A 20,303-nucleotide genomic window follows, 5' to 3' on the forward strand; every position below is an offset into this window, starting at 1 on the left:
GTAAGAAAACAGCAGCGCTTGTTATTGTCTTCATCAGAGACCTTATCTGTGTGTTGAGATTGCTGTACTTAGGGCATGTAGACATGGCTGTGTTTGGATTGTGGCCTGTGTTCTGTGCCACTTTGTCTTTTCTTCTGTTTTTTTAATGACTGGTAATGGTTGTGGCTCAGCATTCTCAGAATGTGATTTAGAATGAGTTAAGAGATTTATTTATTTTTGTTGTTGGGTGGTTTTTTGTGTGTGTTTGTTTTGTTTTTGTTGTTGTTACCCTGAATTGTGCTCATGAGACACTAGGCAAAACACGTACACCTGTGATCTTAACCTTTGAAAGTTAAAGGAAGAGCATTCAGGAGTTCAAGGCCAGCCTCTGCTATGTAGTGAATGTGAGACTCATCTGAACTACAAGAGACCCGGTCTCGAAAATATAAAACAAAACAAAAAAGCACAAGACAATTTTCAGAATTGCTGTTGTTTTTTCAGAGACCTACAAGTATTACCTTATTAATGTGAAAATTGACACAGAGCTACTGAACTTGCTTCTCTTTTGTCCTGATGGCATCCCTCTGCTAGTTATTGGCAGCAGTTCGAATTGCTTGGTTCTGGTATCTTTTCAGAGTCAAAGGCCAGACTGCAATCTTTGAAGAAATGATAGAAGATGAAGAAGGACTTGTGGATGATAGAGTACCTACTACTACCCGGGGCCTGTGGGCAATAAGTGAGACAGAACGGTCTATGAAAGCAATATTGTCATTTGCAAGATCACATAGGTTCGATGTTGAATATGTAGATGAAGGAAGTGTTTCAATGGATCTCTTCGAGGCATGGAAGAAGGAGTATAAGGTACAGTTATTATAATAAAGGATAATGATACTTGGCAAATTCTTTTTATTAAATTAGTAAACAAAAATTATTGAACTGACACTTGGAGTTAATATTCATAAACCTTTGTTTAATTGTGTGTTTTATTCTATTATTAGCTGGATCTTAACAGCTGTTTTTTTTTTTTAATTTATATACATTTTCTTTTTTTTTTTAATTTATTTTATATGCATTGATGTGAAGGTGTCTGATCTTACGGAACTGGAGTTACAGACAGTTGTGAGCTGCCATGTGGGTTCTGGGAATTGAACTCAGGTCTTCTGGAAGAGCAGCTAGTGCTCTTAACTGTTGAGACATCTCTCCAGCCCCCTTAACAGCTGTTTTATGAAGCAAACATATGGCTTTATTTCATTTTTGCATGAGGAATAACACCCAAACATCAGTATTAACTTTGAATATTAGGGAAGAGAGTAGGTACTTTTCAAGATGGAAATATGGAAACCATTGCAATGGATACAGCGTAAGTTGGTCTTTAGTTTTATACCTCACTGATTCCATTGCTCTATAACTATATGAGATGTGCTTCTGGGATTTTTTGATTATTAAATAATTTTTCATATTAAATTGTTATCTTTGATCTTTGCATGTGAGATGGGTAAGGGGAGAGAAAGTATTTTTTAATTATAATGTTATGGTTCCATGTTACTACTTTTGTAATATTTTAAGGCAAAATAAAAGATTTTGTGTCGCCGGGCGGTGGTGGCGCACGCCTTTAATCCCAGCACTCGGGAGGCAGAGCCAGGCGGATCTCTGTGAGTTCGAGGCCAGCCTGGACTACCAAGTGAGTCCCAGGAAAGGAGCAAAGCTACACAGAGAAACCCTGTCTCAAAAAAACCAAAAAAAAAAAAAAAAAATTGTGTCAAATAAGATAAGATATATTGTCTAAAATGTCAGTTCATACATTTGATAAATTGAGGAATGATACTTTTATAAAGTTGAAATCATTAGTTCATCATATTTGCTATTATAAATGTAAAGTGCATGAACACAAGCCATTACAGTATACCATGGAAGGAAACATTGTTCTTACAGTGACCTGTCATTCTTATATTGTTTTCTGTAGCATAGTCTTGTTGCCATGTGCTCTGTGTCTAGATGACTGCTTATCATGCCTCTTTCCATCTTTGTACATTTTTCCTTTATAAATGAAAAACAAATGAGCTGCTGCTAGATCCATCAGCTAGTATCTACTTCAAAATGTTAGTAAAGAAAGCTTATCAAAATATTTATAGTGATTGATAACATTTTTATAAATTTTGGAGAAGTTGTATAAGTACAGTATTTTTCTAATGAAAGGTGGGATTAATACTAATTGCTAGTAATTAATAAATAATAATGAAGAGTGATAAATAATAATAATTAATAATAGAAATTGCCTCTTTGGCTTTGAAGGAGGAAATATAAGGAGATAATGATACTATTAAGACTTCCTAAGGAATTTGTCTGATTAACTCTTGAGTTTGATGGTGTAATGGTATGTGCTCAGTCATTTACTTCAGTAATCTTATTACCACATGTACAAATTATTTTGAATATGTGAATATAATATAAAAATATTTTAAGACAAACAGTGGTGATCACATAAATCTAGTATCAGTTTATGTAGAGCTTTATCTCACCACAAAATCTTTAGGTATTCTGTTCGTGAAAAACTGCAGCAGCAGCATCCTACAAGGTTATTTTCTCTTATGTCCTCATCCTGAATTAGCCTAAGGAATTACATTTCCTTGAACATTTAATGCAGAAATGGAGGCCTCATCAAAGCCTTTGCTCAAGGTACATCTCAGTGATTTTGAACAATTTGAATTCTGTGTCCTGCCACTGTCTTTCTCTTTCCCTTCAGTTACTTCATGAATACTGGATGACTCTGAGAAATCGTGTGTCGGCTGTTGACGAACTTGCCATGGCTACAGAGCGACTAAGAGTGCGCCATCCCAAGGAACCAAAGCCAAACCCACCTGTCCATCACATCATTGAACCACATGAGGTAGTTGAGAGTAGATCACAAAAAAGGCCACGCAACATCGAAGATGCACAGGAGACATAAAGTCAAAGCAGTGATGTCTTCTAGAAATAGTTACTGCTATAAGTATGAGCCATATGAAACAGTTTTTATAGGTCAGAAATGAGCAGTTTCATTCATATGTGATACATGCTTAGTGTGTCCACTGTTGGGGTACATTTTGTTTGCACATTCATCTGTTTTTTAACACTTTCTATGCCTCAAATCTAATATATTCTTGGCCACTTTTAAAAGTTTTTTTTTATTTCTTTTGATTTTTGATTTGTGTAGCCCTGGCTGTCCTGGAACTCACTCTGAGACCAGGCTGGCCTCAAATGCAGAGATCCTCCAGCCTCTGCCTCCCAAGTGCTGGGATTAAAGGTGTATACCACCACTGCCTGGCTTAGAAATGGAGAGAAGTATTTTATACAGCCTCAGTTTTACCAGAATTGGAAAACATGTTTTTCATAAAACACCAGAAGTTTTTATTCTGTAGGTTCTTCCTCTTTCTAATAGAAGGTGTTTACAATGTGAACTCTGATAATCCCCATTTGTATCAGGATTCAGTCAGAACTCTACCACTCCTTCCTGTTCCATAACAAAAATTTTATTTTTATCCTCTAGGAGAGTTTAATACTTTACATGGATCTCTTTTTGTAAAGCATTTAGACTGTAATTTTGAAAAAGTTTAAGATAATTTATTATGTTTTATGCTGTTAAGTATGAATTCTCAGTGATGTTTTTTCTTCTTATGTGTGTTTCAGGCTAAATTTACAGCACTACAAATGAAATAAACAATAAGGAAAATCCCTCTCATTTAATTCTCTTTTCTTTCTGGTGTACTCCAGAAGGGGAAGAAGAAAAGTCAGGGATAGTCTTCCTGGATGTCATAAAACCACTTTCAACAAACAGTGTATCATGTCATTATTATCATTCCATACATGAATTATTAAGAAGTGGCACAGAAATAGAATTCAGATTGATTTTTATCCAATTTTCCTATACATCATGATGCTTCCATTTAAAGAACTTCATGGAATTCTTTCTTCTGTAAAACAAAGAAGTCCTTTCAAAGTGTTTTCAGTAGTAATCTTGTAAAACTGAATTTTAATGTATAAATGGATTTTTATAAGAGAAGACGTGACTTTGCATTCAGAATTATACATGTTTAATACAGTTGAGAGAGAGAATAAGCTTTTTGTTTGTTTGTTTCTAGGTTGAACAGAACCGTATAAAACTGGTCAATGATAAAGCTGTTGCTACATCACAGCTTCAGAAAAAACTTGGACAGCTTCTTTACTTGACAAATTTGGAGAAGGTATTGCTTTTCTTAATGCCCCTTCCCCATATTATAAATTTCAAGAACCACTTTAGTGATAGTTTCCACTTAAAGTATTAGTCCTGTGGGGCTGGAGAGATGGCTCAGAGGTTAAGAGCACTGGCTGTTCTTCCAGAGGTCCTGAGTTCAATTCCCAGCACCCACATGGTGGCTCACAACTATCTATAATGAGATCTGATGCCTTCTGGCCTGCAGACATGCATGCAGGCAGATCACTGTATACATAATAAATAAATATTTTTAAAAAAGTAAAAATTAAAATTTTTTTTTAAAAAGTATCAGTCCTGTTATGAATAGTACAGACATTTTGCTTGTGTTATTCTGAGTCAAAAGTAGTTCTGTCTACAATGACTCTACAGACCCTCTGCCCCATCTTCTGCCTAGCTAGTCATGAACTGTTGTGTCTCCAGGAGCATCCTGTCCCTATCAGTCCAACCCATCCCAGAAAGTACCCAGGTGACCTGTAGAATTGTGAGAAAAATATGGTGAATTACTTTAAGCCACCATGTTGTAGGTGATCTGTTTTATGTGATCAAAAACAGATCAATATTAAGATTAAATAATTTACTCAACTCTTTTAAATGCCTGTATAAACTAATTTTTGGGTCTTTACAGTTACTGAGTTTAAGTACAGTCAGAGTTTTATTTTATTTTTCTATTACCACTTAGATGTTAAAGGTTTTTGTTTTGTTTTGCTTTTAATGTTTGAATATTTGGTTAGTGAAACCAGAAAGAATATTTTTAGTGATCTTCTATTCAATTTACCATTATATTGTCTTAGCTTTAAAGCTTGTCCATCTGGCTGACTTTCTAAAACTTGAAAATTTTATGAGAATTTTAAGGTGTTTAAAATCTTTTACAGTTTGATAGGATTTTTAGGCACAGAGGTCTCAAGTCAAGTATTTACTGCTCCAGTTATTTGCTTAGTGAGATCAAGCAGAGATGCTTAGAAGCAACAATATTAATACAGAACTGTACTAAATCACAGCCTCTTCCCACACCTGTCTTTGTATTATATATACATTATAGTACACACTTCTACATATGCATTATAGGTGCACACTTCTACATATACATTATAGTACACACTTCTACATGTGCATCATAGTGTACACTTCTACATGTGCATTATAAGTACATGCTTCTACATATACATTATAGCACACACACTTCTACATATGCATTGTAACTGCATTCTACATGCATTATAGTGCACACTTCTACATGTGCATTATGAGTGTACACTTCTGTGACATTTAAGGAGCCTTTTATTTAAGATGAGAAATAGATGATCTTATATAACCAGAGCTCCATCACGATACCTTGAACACCTGATTCAATTGCTTCTGTTTCCCAAGTGCTAGGATTAAAGTTGTGTGCCACCATAGCAGTTAATAATTCATATTTCTTTATGATAAAATGTAGTCTGAGAATAAAATTACAAAGATTTAGCTATTTGTATTTTGATTTTAATTTTGCTTTCAATTGTAATCACAAATATAGTACCATAATACTTTAAGGTATGGTAAAAAAAATGGTTTCCTTTCTTTAATTGTGTCCTGAATAAATTATAGAAATAATAGTACTAAGCAATACATAAAATATTAGCTCATCTCACTAATTAGATAATTCAGATTGAAATTACCAACACATACTTGTACAAATGAATTTCAAAGCATGCATCAAGTTCTAGATATAACGACATGGCTAACATGTTTTGGGATTCTTCCTTTTTCCCATAGTCTCAAGACAAAACATCAGGAGGTATTAATCCAGAGCCTTGTCCAATCTGTGCTCGACAGCTGGGAAAACAGGTAAAATTATATTAAGTATTACATGTGGTCATAAAACACCTTACAGTTTATAAGGCTTCTACATCTAGTCAGCCTTTCTCTGTTTTCTCATGCACGTGCACACACACATGTGCTTTCTCATAATTAAAAGAGGAGTATTTAGTTCTCATCTCAGAGATAGGGCCAGGGCTTAGTTGACAAGCTTAAGGCTACAATTGCTTAAACCATCTTTTTCCTAATTGAAAACTTAACCCTAGAACAACCTTATCTTTTCCATTAAAGATTCATAGTTGGGAATGTATTTCCAGATAAGACATTGTTTCTAAGTAACTTAATTTTGCCACATTCACGTCTTTGGTAATTGAACCAAGTATAAATAATATAACACACGTTTAGTGGGAAAGGTAGTACAGAGGCATAGTGGTATAGCTTTTAACAGTAGTCAAGTCTCAGGTCGGTCCCAGCTTAAAGGATGGATAGCTTCTCCTAGCAGAAGTTACATGTGTTTTTTGTTGTTGTTGTTTTGGTTTTTTGTTTATTTGTTTGTTTGGGTCTTTTGAGATGCTTTGGAGGAATTAAGCACAGTCACTTGTGCATGTTCGTGTAAAAATGCCTGCAGACATGACAGCACCATTTTAGTTCTCCAAGAATTCATATTTCTGTCCTACTACTGACTTATTCCTGCTTTGTAAATCAGCATAAACAGTATCAGAATTTGAGTTACTTTGGAACATTTGAAAGATAAGCCTACTCTTAATCAATAGATTTTTCTCTGTGGAAATAAATGTAGTTAAATGTATCATTTCTATGTTCTGATCAACAATAAATTGAGAAGAACCTTTTAATCCAACATTTACAGAGAAAATTTCTCAAAAGACACTTTGTAAATGAAAACAATATGTTCTTAAGTAAGGGGTCAGGCCTTGGAGGTTGTTTAGTGATAGTGAGTGTGCCTACCATGCAGTTGGCTCTGGGTTCAAGTTTTCACACCAAAAGAAGCAGAAAGGTGGAATTGGAGTGGGTCAGAATAGTGTCATTAAATTTAGCTTTAGTGAAATTCAATTGTCTCTGAAATTTTATTTTGTCTTCTGACAGTTTTTAAGTTTTTTCATATACATTATTTTATCCAATTCTAGTATTACCATGGTTTCCTGAACTTAAAATTGAATTACGAAAATAGTGATGAAACTCTAGCCCCGTGGTGGAGGGACTCTGTGTCCCACATCCCTGCTGATACTGTTAGAGATGTTGCCATTTGTTCTCAGAGCCAATGTAGTGACTGTCCTGTTATTCCCACTCTGCTCAGGTAACTCAGTGATTTCTTCCTGTTACGAAAGAAGGTGGACCTATCTTGCTCTGTACCTTATCAGTTGAATTTCTGTGAGTCACAAAAGTCCTATCTGTCTTATAAATATCCTAAATTTCCAGTGTCACTTGAGGTCCACAAGGTACTGAATAGTGCTGCAGTGGGAAGCAAGCCTGTATGAGACAGGTCTGAGGATTCTGGGTTAAGCCCTTGAGAGCATAGATGAAACTAGGGAGATAGAAAATGTGTTACCCAACTGAAACAAAATGAACTTCTTTCTCAGGAACTACTTTAAAACCATGCTATTTATCCCAATTTGTTCTTCCCCTGGTATGAATTGCTTTCTAAGGAGATTTCTGGACCCCTTTCAAAGTACTATCTGGCCCTTTCAGTACAAATACAGACATGTCCAAATCCTGGACAAACCAACACAGCAGACTGAGAGCCTAAGACCCCGTTGCCATAGAGCAGTGAGTGTTCCACAAAAGTTCCAGTTCCTGTGTCATTCAAAACAAGTCTGAAGCATTAATCCATCTCATTTTCTATATAAATGTGTTAGCAACTCAATCTAAATAAATTGAGTGGCAGTGAGTGTATTATCTCCAAATCGATGTTGCTCTCAGTTCTTCATTATCTGCTGTTAGAGTGCTAACGGGGTAATCTGAAATGAGAAGGCTAGCTTCTTATAATGGTTGACTAGTTAAGGTAAGTGAAGCTGAGAATTATGAAAATGTATTTTCTTAGAGTAAAATTCATCTGAAAGCATATTTTACATGAAATACTGGGGAATTGTAGTTGTAAGCCATCTCCCCTGTTTATGTGTTTGTGGAGAGGAAGGCCTCATTGACCACCTTCTCACCAAGACTTGTCATGTGTGTTTTCTTCTCAGTGGGCAGTGCTGACCTGTGGACACTGCTTCTGTAATGAATGCACGTCTATTATAATTGAACAGTACAGTGTGGGGTCTCATCGAAGCTCCATCAAGTGTGCTATCTGCCGCCAGACCACATCTCACAAAGACGTCTCCTATGTCTTTACCTCAGAGAAAGCAAACCAAGAAGATGACATCCCTGTGAAGGTAAAGTAGGTCAGACACACACACAGTCAAAGCAGTACCACAGCGGTTAGTATCTGATGAAGGAAAGCATTAAATAACCTTGACACGGTGAGTGTAGAAACCACTGTTCACTGTACACACTGCCAGGAGGCTGCAGCTTTATCACCAGCTTTCCCCTTGTGGGAGAGCTCAGCACACACTAACCAACATGACTAACTGCAGTCATGCCCACTAAGAGCTAAAGAATGCACTTCCCTGTCATTTATGCGATTTCTCTTCATTATAAAGTTTTTTTTAAAAAAAAAGCTTTCTTCTTATTTAGTCCAAACTAAAAGAAAGTGGATGGGCTCCTGGCATTAGTTGATTGTCATAGGATGACACAGTATGCTATAAAACACTGTGGACTGATATTTCAGAATACAGCTGAACTTGAGTTTATATTCCTAACTTTACCGGGTTTTATTCAGAATCTTAAAAAATTACTAATTCAGTGTACAAACAAGATCCACTGGACTTTCTATCTAAAGTGTGTTCATTTATTAAAAAACACTTATTAGGTGTTTCTGTTACTTATTTTTCTTACATGTGCTTTTTGAATTTTTTATCTAATAGACTTGGTCAAAAGGCAAATCAGTCTGTAAACGTGATAGACATTGGGGGCCGGCTGAACAAAGTAGACAATAGTGGGGCTGATGCTTAAGCAGGAAGCCGCTGACTCCTCATTAATTCCTTCTTCTGAGTTCTTGATGCTTATTTTTTAGGAATGTGTTTTTTTGAGTAGAATTGGAGGCAAGTTAAAGTTACTGACAGAATTAGGTGTTCCATAGAGTGTTCCTCCCAGGAAACCTACAGTTCAATTAAAGAATTGGTCCTTGCTTTTTCCCCTCTGATATTTGAGTAAAGTTTAAAGTGTCAATCTCATTGCTCTCTGGTGTGTTCAATTGGAACAAATTTCCATTCATTCTTTCCATGCATATTTGTTAGATATATCCTGTGCCCCAGGCAGTATTCTAGACCTTAGAGATGCGATACACAGTCAACATGTGGTTTCTATTCTCATGAGTTTTACAGTTTGGTGGTGGGAATGTGGAGAAGGAATTTGAGTTACAGCAAGAAGTACAGACATTAAACAAAAGATTTTTTTTTTTATAATTATGATAAATACTACAAAATAAAAGCCAACCTGAGCTTTTCTGAAGGAATGACTATTAAGCAGACAGGATCTAAATGATGAGGGGATTAACCAACATGGGAAAAGGATGGAACTGATATGTGGAGAGGAGATTCCCAGACAGAAAAAGAACACCCAGTATGTGAAAAAACCAAGACAGAAATGACTCAGACGAAAGTGAGTGGCTGCAGAGCAGTGGGCGAAACTGAACATGCAATAGAAGGACTGATGGGATGGGCACTTGGGCTTTAAAGCTTCACGATCTTTCTTGCTACAGTCTAGAAAAATCAGTTAGCAGGGATAGAAAAGAATAATAGAAAAAATTTAGATGAGTTTAGGAGGCCACAGCACTTGTCTACTTTAGAAACTTTAGGTTGATGGCAGCGGAGGTGGGAAGAGGTGGGTATATTCCAATACAACAGAATGTTGGAGATATAGTATTGGAGATCCCCCAGATTAGGTATCATTGCTGCTATAGAGGAGAAGTTTGAAAGGGAATACATTTCAATATTTATTTGGTGTATTTAATGCAAAGTTAGAGATATGAAATTCAGTCACTAGTATAAACGATCTTTGAAGCCACAGGCTGAATAAGACAACCTAAGGAAGAAATCAGAGGTTATGTTCAGGTCAAGCCCTATATCCATAACTTTTCAATGGTGACTGAAGGGACAGTGAAGGCTGGAAGAGGAGACTGAGAAGGAACTAAAGACATGGCAGTCTGGGAGAACACACCGTCAGCCAAGGCCACTGGGACAGTTCTTCAGCAAGGAATGCTTTCCCGGCTGTGGCTAGTGGAGATGGCTTCAGAAGGAACTCCTTCAGTGCAGTGAGTGCAAAGGAAATAGCAGAATAGGAAATCACGGAGTGCATAGGAACTGAATAAACACAGAGTGAAAATGACCAACTGTTGGTAAACTTAGAAATAGAAAACCAAGAATTGTAACCAGACACAAGTGTAGAAAGTCAGTTCTTTGTGTCCAAAATAAAAGATTTTTAAGCATGTTTAAGATCCAGTAAAAGGATACACAGGAGTCAGTGAGACAGCTTCCAAATGTGACAACTCAGTTCTATGCTGAGACTCACAAGGTAGAAGGAAAGCAGATTCCCCAAGTTGTCCTCTGACCACATGTGCACTGTGGCATGCATGTGTGCATGTGAACACTCACAAAATAAAAAGGATAGACTCAAAATACAGAGAGAAAGCTAATCTGTAGTATTAGACCCTTGAAAAGATAGAGTAATAGTTTATAAAAAGTAGAGATCTCATTGAATTCAAATAGCTACAGGTTGGGCTGTTGAGCAAACAAACTGTAAAAGTGTATATCTTTATCTGGAGTGATATAAGTGAGGTGAAGAAAAATAATGCTAAAAGAGGTGAGACTTGAAATCTACATATAATGTCTAAATCTGAGGTATATAGCAATTGTAAATTATATACTCAAGTGTTTAACAAATAAAAGATAGTGTTTAGTAAATGATAACAAAGAATAGAATTAGAGGGTAACTGAGTTTCCTGAGGATCATGAGAATGCAAATTTATTTGTATTAGGGACCAAAGAGAGTAATACTGATGCTCAAATGCAGAGCACAGAAAAATAAGCATTTTCTATTTAAAAGGGTCAAAAGACAAAAGAACAATGTTTCCACAAATCTAAAAATTTAATATATCTCTCTGTGTCTGTCTCTGTGTGTGTGTGTGTGTGTGTGTGTGTGTCTCGGTGTCTTTATGGTGGTGATGATGATGATGGTGATGGTCTTAAAGTACTTATTCTTCCAGTAAAAAAACAAGAATATAAGCAGGTAACTGGAAGGGTGAATACACAGTGCAGTTTGGGAAGGATAAATGAGGAGAGAGTCATCATGACCTAAGGATCCTCTAGTCTATCTCTGAATCCTTTGGGTGAATGTGTTTTTAAAGCATGGGTCCAGAGGTTGTAAAATGAAGTAGGTAACTGGATCATTCCAGTGGCCAGCCCTGAGGCTTTGGTGGCCACTGACCTACTCCTAAACTATTGTCCTTCCCTGTCCCTCCTACTCTCTCCATGCTCCTTTATTTCTCTCTCCTTCTCCTAAAGAGGGTATTGTTTTCGCTTCTTTTTCTTCTGCTGCAGGTATGCCAACAGTCACAAGTGGCATTGCTGGGTAAGAGGAAGCAGCTCATCTTTACACAGGGAAAACATTAATCACAGCACCAGGAACCAGCGTGAGGCAGAACTGCTATCCTGCTTTGTACAGGAGGTTTAGGAAGAGGTTGGTCTAGCGACCAGTAAACTGCCCAGCTGTGGCACTGAGTCACTGAACCCATCAGACCCAACACCTGTTCATGGATGGCAGCTTTCCTACACCCAGGACAGTTACGTTTGTTGCCCTGTTAGGAAAGGGATGTCAGTGTTGAAATACTACTATGTACTCTTGCTGCTGCTTGTCTTTCATGGACATTGGTGAACACATGAGTTAAACTATCTTATTTAGAAAAGAAAAGATTAGAGACTTTAGTAAAGGCAGTTTCTTCCTGCCATTGACACGGATATGCTTACATTTCTTTTCTCACTAAACATGACTAAATATTTTACGTATTACATAAACCAATCTCATCCCTCTTCCACTTTCTTACTTTACTTCTTACCACATTTGTGCTTGTTTCTCTCTGCTTTTTCTGTCACCATTTGTGTCTGCCACATCTGCCTTCTGTTACTTGTCACCTCTTTGACTCTGTCCCATTTATACCCTATTGTGTCTGTCACTTGCTCTTTCAAGCATCTGTGCCATGTGTTTTCAGAGTCTGCCTTCCTCTCTTACTTGGTTCATACGACTTCTAGACCCAGAAGTTCTTGTCTTTTATATTACTGTCAAGTTTTTGGTACTTAATAAACATCATAAATAGGTTAATTTCTATAACCTTAAGGTTTTTGTTTATTTCAATCTAAGTATTCATGATAAGACTTTTGTATAACAGCATAGTGCTTAATCATATAACTTGAGATCATATAAAAGATATTCAGAGAATGCAAAAATAGTAATATATAGTCTTTGACATTTTGTTTCTAATGATATCTTCGGAAATTGGAGATTTCAAAGTATAAGGTATCCTGTGGGTTAAACATAGAAATAAGATGTTGAGATTACCAGTATCCCTTTGGTGTATGCACTTAAATAAAAACTGTTTCATCCATAGCAACAGTGTGACAGTATTCCTAAGTAACCTTGGAACCTACTGGGCATTTCACAAAGTAAACAAAATTCCCCTTGCAAGTTCTGACAACTGCAAGGCATTTTGGATGTGATGAAGTAGGCCTCCTGGCAGAACATAGCCCCATGTGACTTGTTCCCCATGTCCTGTGTTTGGCTAGGTTTCATACAAAGCACTTTTGCTGGTATAAATCCAGTCCCTATACTGATTAGGATTCTTAGTTCATAAGTTTCTATTCACTGCAAAACATTATGCAAAGATATAACCACAATAAAACGACTTCCTTCCCAGCTACACACTATTACTTCATCATCTTTGTTCAGCCAGAGTGCCTTTAGTAATAGGCTGTTCGGGCTCTGTCTCAATGAGTTTGTATTTACTACAGATAGGGTATGATCCAGGATCTTTGGTTTTAACAAGTACATCTACTAACTAACCTTAGAGGTGTCTTATGGAACTTCATAGAGAAAATACTGCATTTACATTCTAATTCCAAGATAGTCAGTACAGCAATAAGATGCATTTATTAATAAGCAATAAGATGTTTATGAATTCTAGTGTTTGTTTTGTTTTGTTTTGCTTTTCCAGTTATCAAAAGTTTGGCTTGGCCATACTTTCCAAAATGTAATTAAATATCTGTGTAGAAAAGCTAATTATATAATTCTGAGTAATTTTAAAATAAGCATACAATAACTTGGTAAATAAAACCTACACATAACTGTATTTATGTATATTTCTCAAAATCCATATATGAGCTATCAAATATGTTATACATCAGTGTTAACTGATAAAATGAAAATGGTATGGATGTTTTTGTTAAAAATGAGCATAAGTAGATATAGTTCTAATTGACAAAAGAGAAAAGAAAGTTCTATTCAGTGGCTCCATTAACAATTATAGTTCTGAATTGTTAATCATGCTGAAAGTCAGCCATGCCATATGATAAATTGAACACACAACAGAGACTTTGAAGACATAAAGTGTAAATTATCTTTATCTCTGAAAAACAGTCCTTTTTGGCTATGTTTTTCATTAACTCCATTAGAATGAGTTGAGACATGTGATTCTCTACTGTATCCTAATCATCTAGCATGATACCTGGCATGCAATAGGCGCTCAATAAATGTCTAGATGGATTGTTGTAAAATATCCCTTTGATCCAAACATGATTTTTAACTTTTTTACAGCTAGTAATTTGGGTCTGGAATAATTCTGCAAATTATCTTAAAAAATGGAGAATAATTTTGAGGCCTAATGTATATATAAGATTGCCCACAGCCTAGAGAAAGTTTCTGTTGTGCTTTGTACAGTAACACATGAATAGTGAAGAACCCAGCACTCATTCCTGGCATATGCTTGAGAAGCATTCCTGCTTCGTGAGGTCAGTCAGACAAGCTTCACAACTGGACTGTGTTGTGCGTGTCGCAGCAGCATGGGGTTCTACCTTGGTGAACGGGTGCGAATGGAAACAACATGACAACTTGGCACCAGGAAAGAGCTAGCCTTATTCCAAATGGAAAAGGACAGGATGAAAGTCAGAAAATACCAAAATAGTAACTGACTTTCTACTGGATAATCGCAGGAGCCTTTGAACATTCTTATATAATTACAAACCTCTAAGGAAACCTGTAGAAAAATCTGTTACCACCCAGTACCATTCCAGTTGTTCATACTGCTCACTAGAGAACACCCCTTTCTTTATTAGAAGCAGAGTAAACTAAGCTGAGTGACTATGTCATCTTAGAAATTACATTTCTCAGAGGAAATTTTCAAAAAGAAAATCGCAGTCTTATGACATTCAATTCTCATAGTATGTGTACAAGTTTTAAAAAGTTACTCCAAGTAATGACTACAAGAATAAAGTGTTACTGTGCTGTTTCAGATGTGTCTGTCCCACATCTGGCGTAGATGGACTTATCTTCTGTGGCAGGTGCAAGTTGGGCATCCGTGGGCAGTAGGTACAGTAGCCTGTAGCAGGGGATGGTGATACAATCCAGAGGCAGCTCATTTGGTAAATGAACACCTGATTATATCACTGGGGTAATGCATGAAAAGTCCTAGAATTATAGACCTCCCACTTCTTCCCTTAAGACTCAGTTTAGAGGTGATAAAAATAGGAAATAGAAAATGGTTCTTATAATATTTAGTAGAAATAATTAATAAAATAAAGGAAAAATACGTAATTTCAAAATATCACACAGTGAAAACTGGTGTTTACCTCCATTCTCTTTTTACTCTATTACTGTGAATGGTTTCAGCTTTTAGTTCTATGGATAGCCTGTATGATTTCTAATACATATAAATTTTTCTTTAGTACTAGCAGTGGTCAAAATCCCCTGGCCATTCTTTATAAAATATGAAGAAATTAGTGCAGCTATACCTCCTCCCTCCTTCCTCTTTAGTATGTTTGATTTTTATTGTATGACTATAACATAATATATATGGTAACCATACTTTATTTTGCAATTATAAACACCCCTATATCCAAAAGAAGAAAAAAAGCCAGTAGCATGTATAGTATTATAATGTAATTTTTTTTTTTTTTTTTTTTTCGAGACAGGGTTTCTCTGTGTAGCTTTGCGCCTTTCCTGGAACTCACTTGGTAGTCCAGGCTGGCCTCGAACTCACAGAGATCCGCCTGGCTCTTCCTCCCGAGTGCTGGGATTAAAGGCGTGCGCCACCACCGCCCGGCTATAATGTAATTTTTTTAACCATGGAATCAAGTAGAATAATTAAAGTTATACAGCAAAGAGTATCTTCCTAATCATCTGTCACTGAGCTTTGCGCTTCAGATAAGTTCTTTTAGCTATTTGTTTGTTTGATTAATTGGTTTTAGTTTTGGTTTATTTTGTTTCTTGGTTTTTTGAAACAAGGTTTCTCAGTGTAGGCCTAGTGGTTCTGGAACTTGCTCTGTAGACCAGGCTGACCTTGAACTCACAGAGCTCCGCCTGCCTCTGTCTCCTGAGTGATGGGATTAAAGGCGTGTGCCACCACCACCCAGCCAGTTCGGTTAGATTTTATTAAGATGTATTAAGTGTATAATGGGATTCATCACAACATTTTTCATAGGAATATATAACACATTTTGATCACAATCAACCCCAATTCCCTGTTGTCTTACTCCTATTCATCCCCTTGCAATGAATTTTCTAAGCACCCAAAGCTATTTTTTTCCTAATCATCTTCCTTTTTTTCTAAAGCAACTTGGTATTTATTTATCCCTAAAATCCTTATTAAGGCCGGGCGGCGGTGGTGGCGCACGCCTTTAATCCCAGCACTCGGGAGGCAGAGCCAGGCGGATCTCTGTGAGTTCGAGGCCAGCCTGGGCTACCAAGTGAGTTCCAGGAGAGGCGCAAAGCTACACAGAGAAACCCTGTCTCGAAAAACCAAAAAAAAAAAAAAAAAAAAATCCTTATTAAGATCCTTCATTCTCTGTGTTAGACAGCTTCAAGAGATTTTGCTGAAAAATATGAATGACCAGTTTAGAGTTCCCAATGCTTCTTACCATGAGTTCATTTTGTATTTACTCTTGAGTGATGAGTAGTATTTCCCCTACTATAGAACTTGACTGGATATATTTCATGTATACTACACTGTTAGTTTCTTTCACATGTATAAAATATACATTAATGTATAATAGATATAAAATCTCTGAAAATATGGCTTATTTATTTAGGTAGTCTTAACATAAATGTCCTTTCTTCTGTTTGTTAGCAATTAGACCAGGTTGGCTTTCTCTGGTGTGCTATAGGACTTTAACCTATAATTCTGCAAGTGGAACCATTGGAATCCCCAGGAAAAAGAATGAACAGAACACACACACACTCTCCCTGACTCTGCGTCTACTGGTGTTGTGAACAGAAATAGGCTGGGTACAAAGGGACATAATAGGCATTGTGCTCCCTGTTTAGCATCATGGATTGATATACCTTGCTTCTATCTATGACCCCCCCACATTATTTACTTTTATTACAAGTTATTAAAAATACAAGGCAATGGTATTTTTCTGGTGGAGTAATTTTATTTATTCAAATGAAGTCAAGTAGTCTATTGCTACTGCAGCAGGGAGATCTTATATATCTCCTACTTCCTGTCTCTCTTTCAATAAGGGATCTCAGCAGATAGGAACAGATGTAAAGGAAAGAGTTAAGCCAACTATGATGTGTCTGTCTGTCTCCTGCATAAAGATTTGTACTATCCTTGCACTCTCTTCTCCACAGACCACATTATCCCAGAATTGCATTAATATAGCAGTTTTATTCTAGATGGGCAAGGATAGCCAAATTTCTAAGTCAGATACTCCATGTTTGCTTTATTATAATAATTCTTTTAGTCCACTAAACATATGGCAAGAGACTCTGTTCTTTCCATCCTTTCAGCACAGTGAAAATGTTTAACTCAGAATTTAAATTTTGTAATTTTTGCAGCAAGAGCACATCACCACTCTGTCTTAATCTGATTAAAATAAATTAGTCACACCTATTAGAGTGAGAATCCACCTGGCATTTCTGATTTTGCTTTATGCTACTGCATGATATCTAGGCCAAATTTCATAAGAAATACCCTTTGTTGGCCTTTGTTGCTGATATATTTCTACTATTTTTTTAAGTGTTGACTTCCAAAAATCTAGTTTATTCTATATTGTACTCAAGAGAAAGGTTTGAGTTCATTTCTTTATTAACTATTTTAGTAATTGCCTGCTGACTTCATCTCTTGGGTGGGAAAACAGTAGAAACAATAGCTATGAGCAGTGTTAAAATTTTTATCTCTTGTCCCAGTTCCTTGAAGCATTCATTATTCATTCACAGTAGTCAAGACATAGAATTAGCCCAAGTATCCACAAACTCATGACTGGATTAAGAAAATATGGTATCCAGTCCTGGGGACATGACTCAGTGGTTCAGTGCATATCACATGAGGACCATGGCTAGAACCCCAGAACATACATATATGTCAGGTGGGTATGGCAGCTTGTCTCTAATTCCAGCTTTAGAAGGTAGAGAAAGGAATCCCCTGAGCAAGCTGGCTGGCAACACTCACTTTAAAACAGTGAGCCTGAGTCTGACTGAGAGACTTGCATACACACTTGCAGAGATCATGTGTTTCTACTTTTTCACTTCAGTAATTCTTTGTTGTCTAGAGCATTTTCTTTTCACTTAACAAATAATGGCTTTTTATCAAGATAGGTTCACAGAGGCAATGAATTTTTAACATAGCATCTTATAGTCTGAAGCAAAGGGCTTAGCAGGGAGGCTTATAAGTAGAGTGCAGTTAGCAAGCACATGCCCTTGGTTTAGTCCCCAGCAGTACTGTGAAAGCAGCAGTTGCTCTAGAGCCAAAGATTCCAGTCCTAGTTGTGTTGACTAAGACAATGGAAAGCATGTACCCATTAGAGTACCATGATAATTTATAAGTGAGCCCTATGTTTTGTTTTGAGAGCCACCAAAATTTGATACCAGGAAAATGTGCTGATCTTTCCTTCTGGAGTTAGCACCCTATTTGGAATGTTACTTATAAAGGATTCTGTTTTCTCTTGAACTTTTAGTAAGAAACAGCTCAGTAGATTGAAGGGCTCATGTTTATCCTGTACTTCACTGGAATATATTTCTTGTGTGTGTTGACATGAATGTGCATGTGGAGGTTAAGAGGACACTTGTAGGGTTTGGTTCTCTCCTTCTACCATGGAGGCTCGAAGGATAGAACTCAGGTCATCGGGCTTGGCAGCAGGGACTAACCATATCAAGTGAAATGGTTTCAGAAGTAGCACATTGCAGGGAATAGGAGTGGTTCTATCTAAAGGCTCAAATTATCACTCTGTGTTCATTTCTGTTTTTATTTCTCTTTTTTTAAATCAGTAGACTGAGATAGGATGGTTCTCTTACATTTTTTAACCTTGTATGTATGTATAATTGAGAGTCTATATATCTAAAGAAGTAAATATAAGTTCCTTATTTTAGTGGGAAGATTTTTAAAGTTTTTTCATAATCTTGTCTTGACATTAAATTAGGGTAACTTCTTTGTTTATTTGGTTCCCTTTCTATCCTTTCATGTGCAAATAAATGAATTGAGAGCATCGAGGGGAGAGGACTAATGCTGCTGTGGAAATACTGTTGCATTTTGGTTTGTCAGGCCCCTTCCCCACACGTTAATTTAGGGCATTATGATGTTCATATTTAAGGTCTGAAAAAACCAGTTACTGATTGTTTATTTACTACACTGATTACAGGTTCATCATTTGTTTATTCAGGTTTTAAACCACTTTTCCATTTCCATATTCCTTTGATAGAATAGTTCTGAAAGATGGAAAAAAAAAACCACTCTTGTAAAGTGAGTCTACCTATGTGTTAGATGACATCATTTGTGTGTCTGTCATTGTCCATGGCCATGCCGTTACAAGAAGTCTTATTCATTGGTTGAATACATCATTTTGCAAAGTGCCTTGAGTTTTGGCTCTTTGTATTCTTGCATTTCTATATGAAAGAAATGAGAGTAATGAGGAAGGTTATTGAATACATATTCTGTTTCTTTTCTGTAACAAAATTTAATAACTAAAAAATCCAAGTAAAATATGTTTAGTATCATTACCTTATGACTTTCTAGTATGCCTTTCTGTTCAATTAACTCTCTGTAAATTCTTTTAGGAAATGCTTTTTCTTACATTTGGAGGACAGGGAGCATGTGAATGACATGGCATATTGTGTGCAGTCAGAGGACATGTAAACGTTGGCTTTCTCTACCATGTGAGCTCTGGGAATCAAATTCAGATCATCAGGCTCATACCAAAGATGCTTACCCACTGAGCTGTCTCTTACACATCTTGAATATAAACTCATTCAGTTGTGCAATTAGAGACTAAAGAAAATTCTCAGCAAATACAAAATGAAAAGACTAAGCACATAAATATTTGTTAAGTGTCTCTGTTATATATATTTGAATGAAGTGTTTTATACTGATTTGTTTCCATTCTTAACCAGGTTTTATTTGATATTAATGCATTTTCCCCTTTGTGTTCAAAGGGTAGCCATTCTACAAAAGTGGAAGCTGTGGTCAGAACTCTGATGAAAATACAGCTTAGAGATCCAGGGGCCAAAGCACTCGTTTTCTCAACGGTATAATCAAGACTTTCTGCTTCAGTCCAGCTGGTTTTCTGCCTCTACTTAGTATTTATCTGAGAACTATTTTTAAAAGCTTGCTGAAATATAGTTAAGATTTGAGATGCTTTCGGCTTTTTTTTTCCTATGTCCTTATATTTATGTTTAGAGGAATGCGATGATACTTTATAAAGGCAGTTCCTGTAACATTTTTTATTGATTTCAATAAGAGATTTTATTTCAGTACTTTAAAAATTGGAATCTATAACCTTGAAAGACTCATTCACAAATGAATTTGACTATTAAGGGAAAAGTTAATGAACTACAAAGTATTATTTATAATATAAATATAGTAAAAACCCTAGTTTTGCATTTAGAAAGATAAGAAACTATATTAAATATGCCATTGTTTTGCATTATGGGTTTTAAATATTTTCAGTGATGCTTATATTTTATTATGCTACCTTTCAGC

At 36.3% G+C, this 20,303-nt stretch overlaps 1 protein-coding gene across 14 annotated transcripts in view; it reads left to right on the top strand.

Moving 5' to 3' along the window:
- Positions 1-20,303, top strand: part of LOC128118422 (F-box only protein 30) — a 135,419-nt gene that overhangs the window by 41,695 nt on the left and 73,421 nt on the right. For all 14 annotated transcript variants that reach the window (XR_008221209.1, XM_052751020.1, XM_052751021.1 and 11 more), the window contains 6 exons: positions 615-840; positions 2,723-2,866; positions 4,098-4,199; positions 5,963-6,034; positions 8,209-8,397; positions 19,757-19,849. Coding sequence is in view for 13 of the 14 variants with exons in the window: in XM_052751020.1 (XP_052606980.1) it covers positions 615-840; positions 2,723-2,866; positions 4,098-4,199; positions 5,963-6,034; positions 8,209-8,397; positions 19,757-19,849 (826 nt within the window). In the remaining variant the exon portion in view is untranslated. The remainder of the gene's footprint in view (positions 1-614; positions 841-2,722; positions 2,867-4,097; positions 4,200-5,962; positions 6,035-8,208; positions 8,398-19,756; positions 19,850-20,303) is intronic.

This window comes from Peromyscus californicus, unplaced genomic scaffold, assembly GCF_007827085.1.
Source record: "Peromyscus californicus insignis strain IS unplaced genomic scaffold, ASM782708v3 Scaffold_22__1_contigs__length_63687245, whole genome shotgun sequence".
NCBI classification, from domain to species: Eukaryota; Metazoa; Chordata; class Mammalia; order Rodentia; family Cricetidae; genus Peromyscus; species Peromyscus californicus.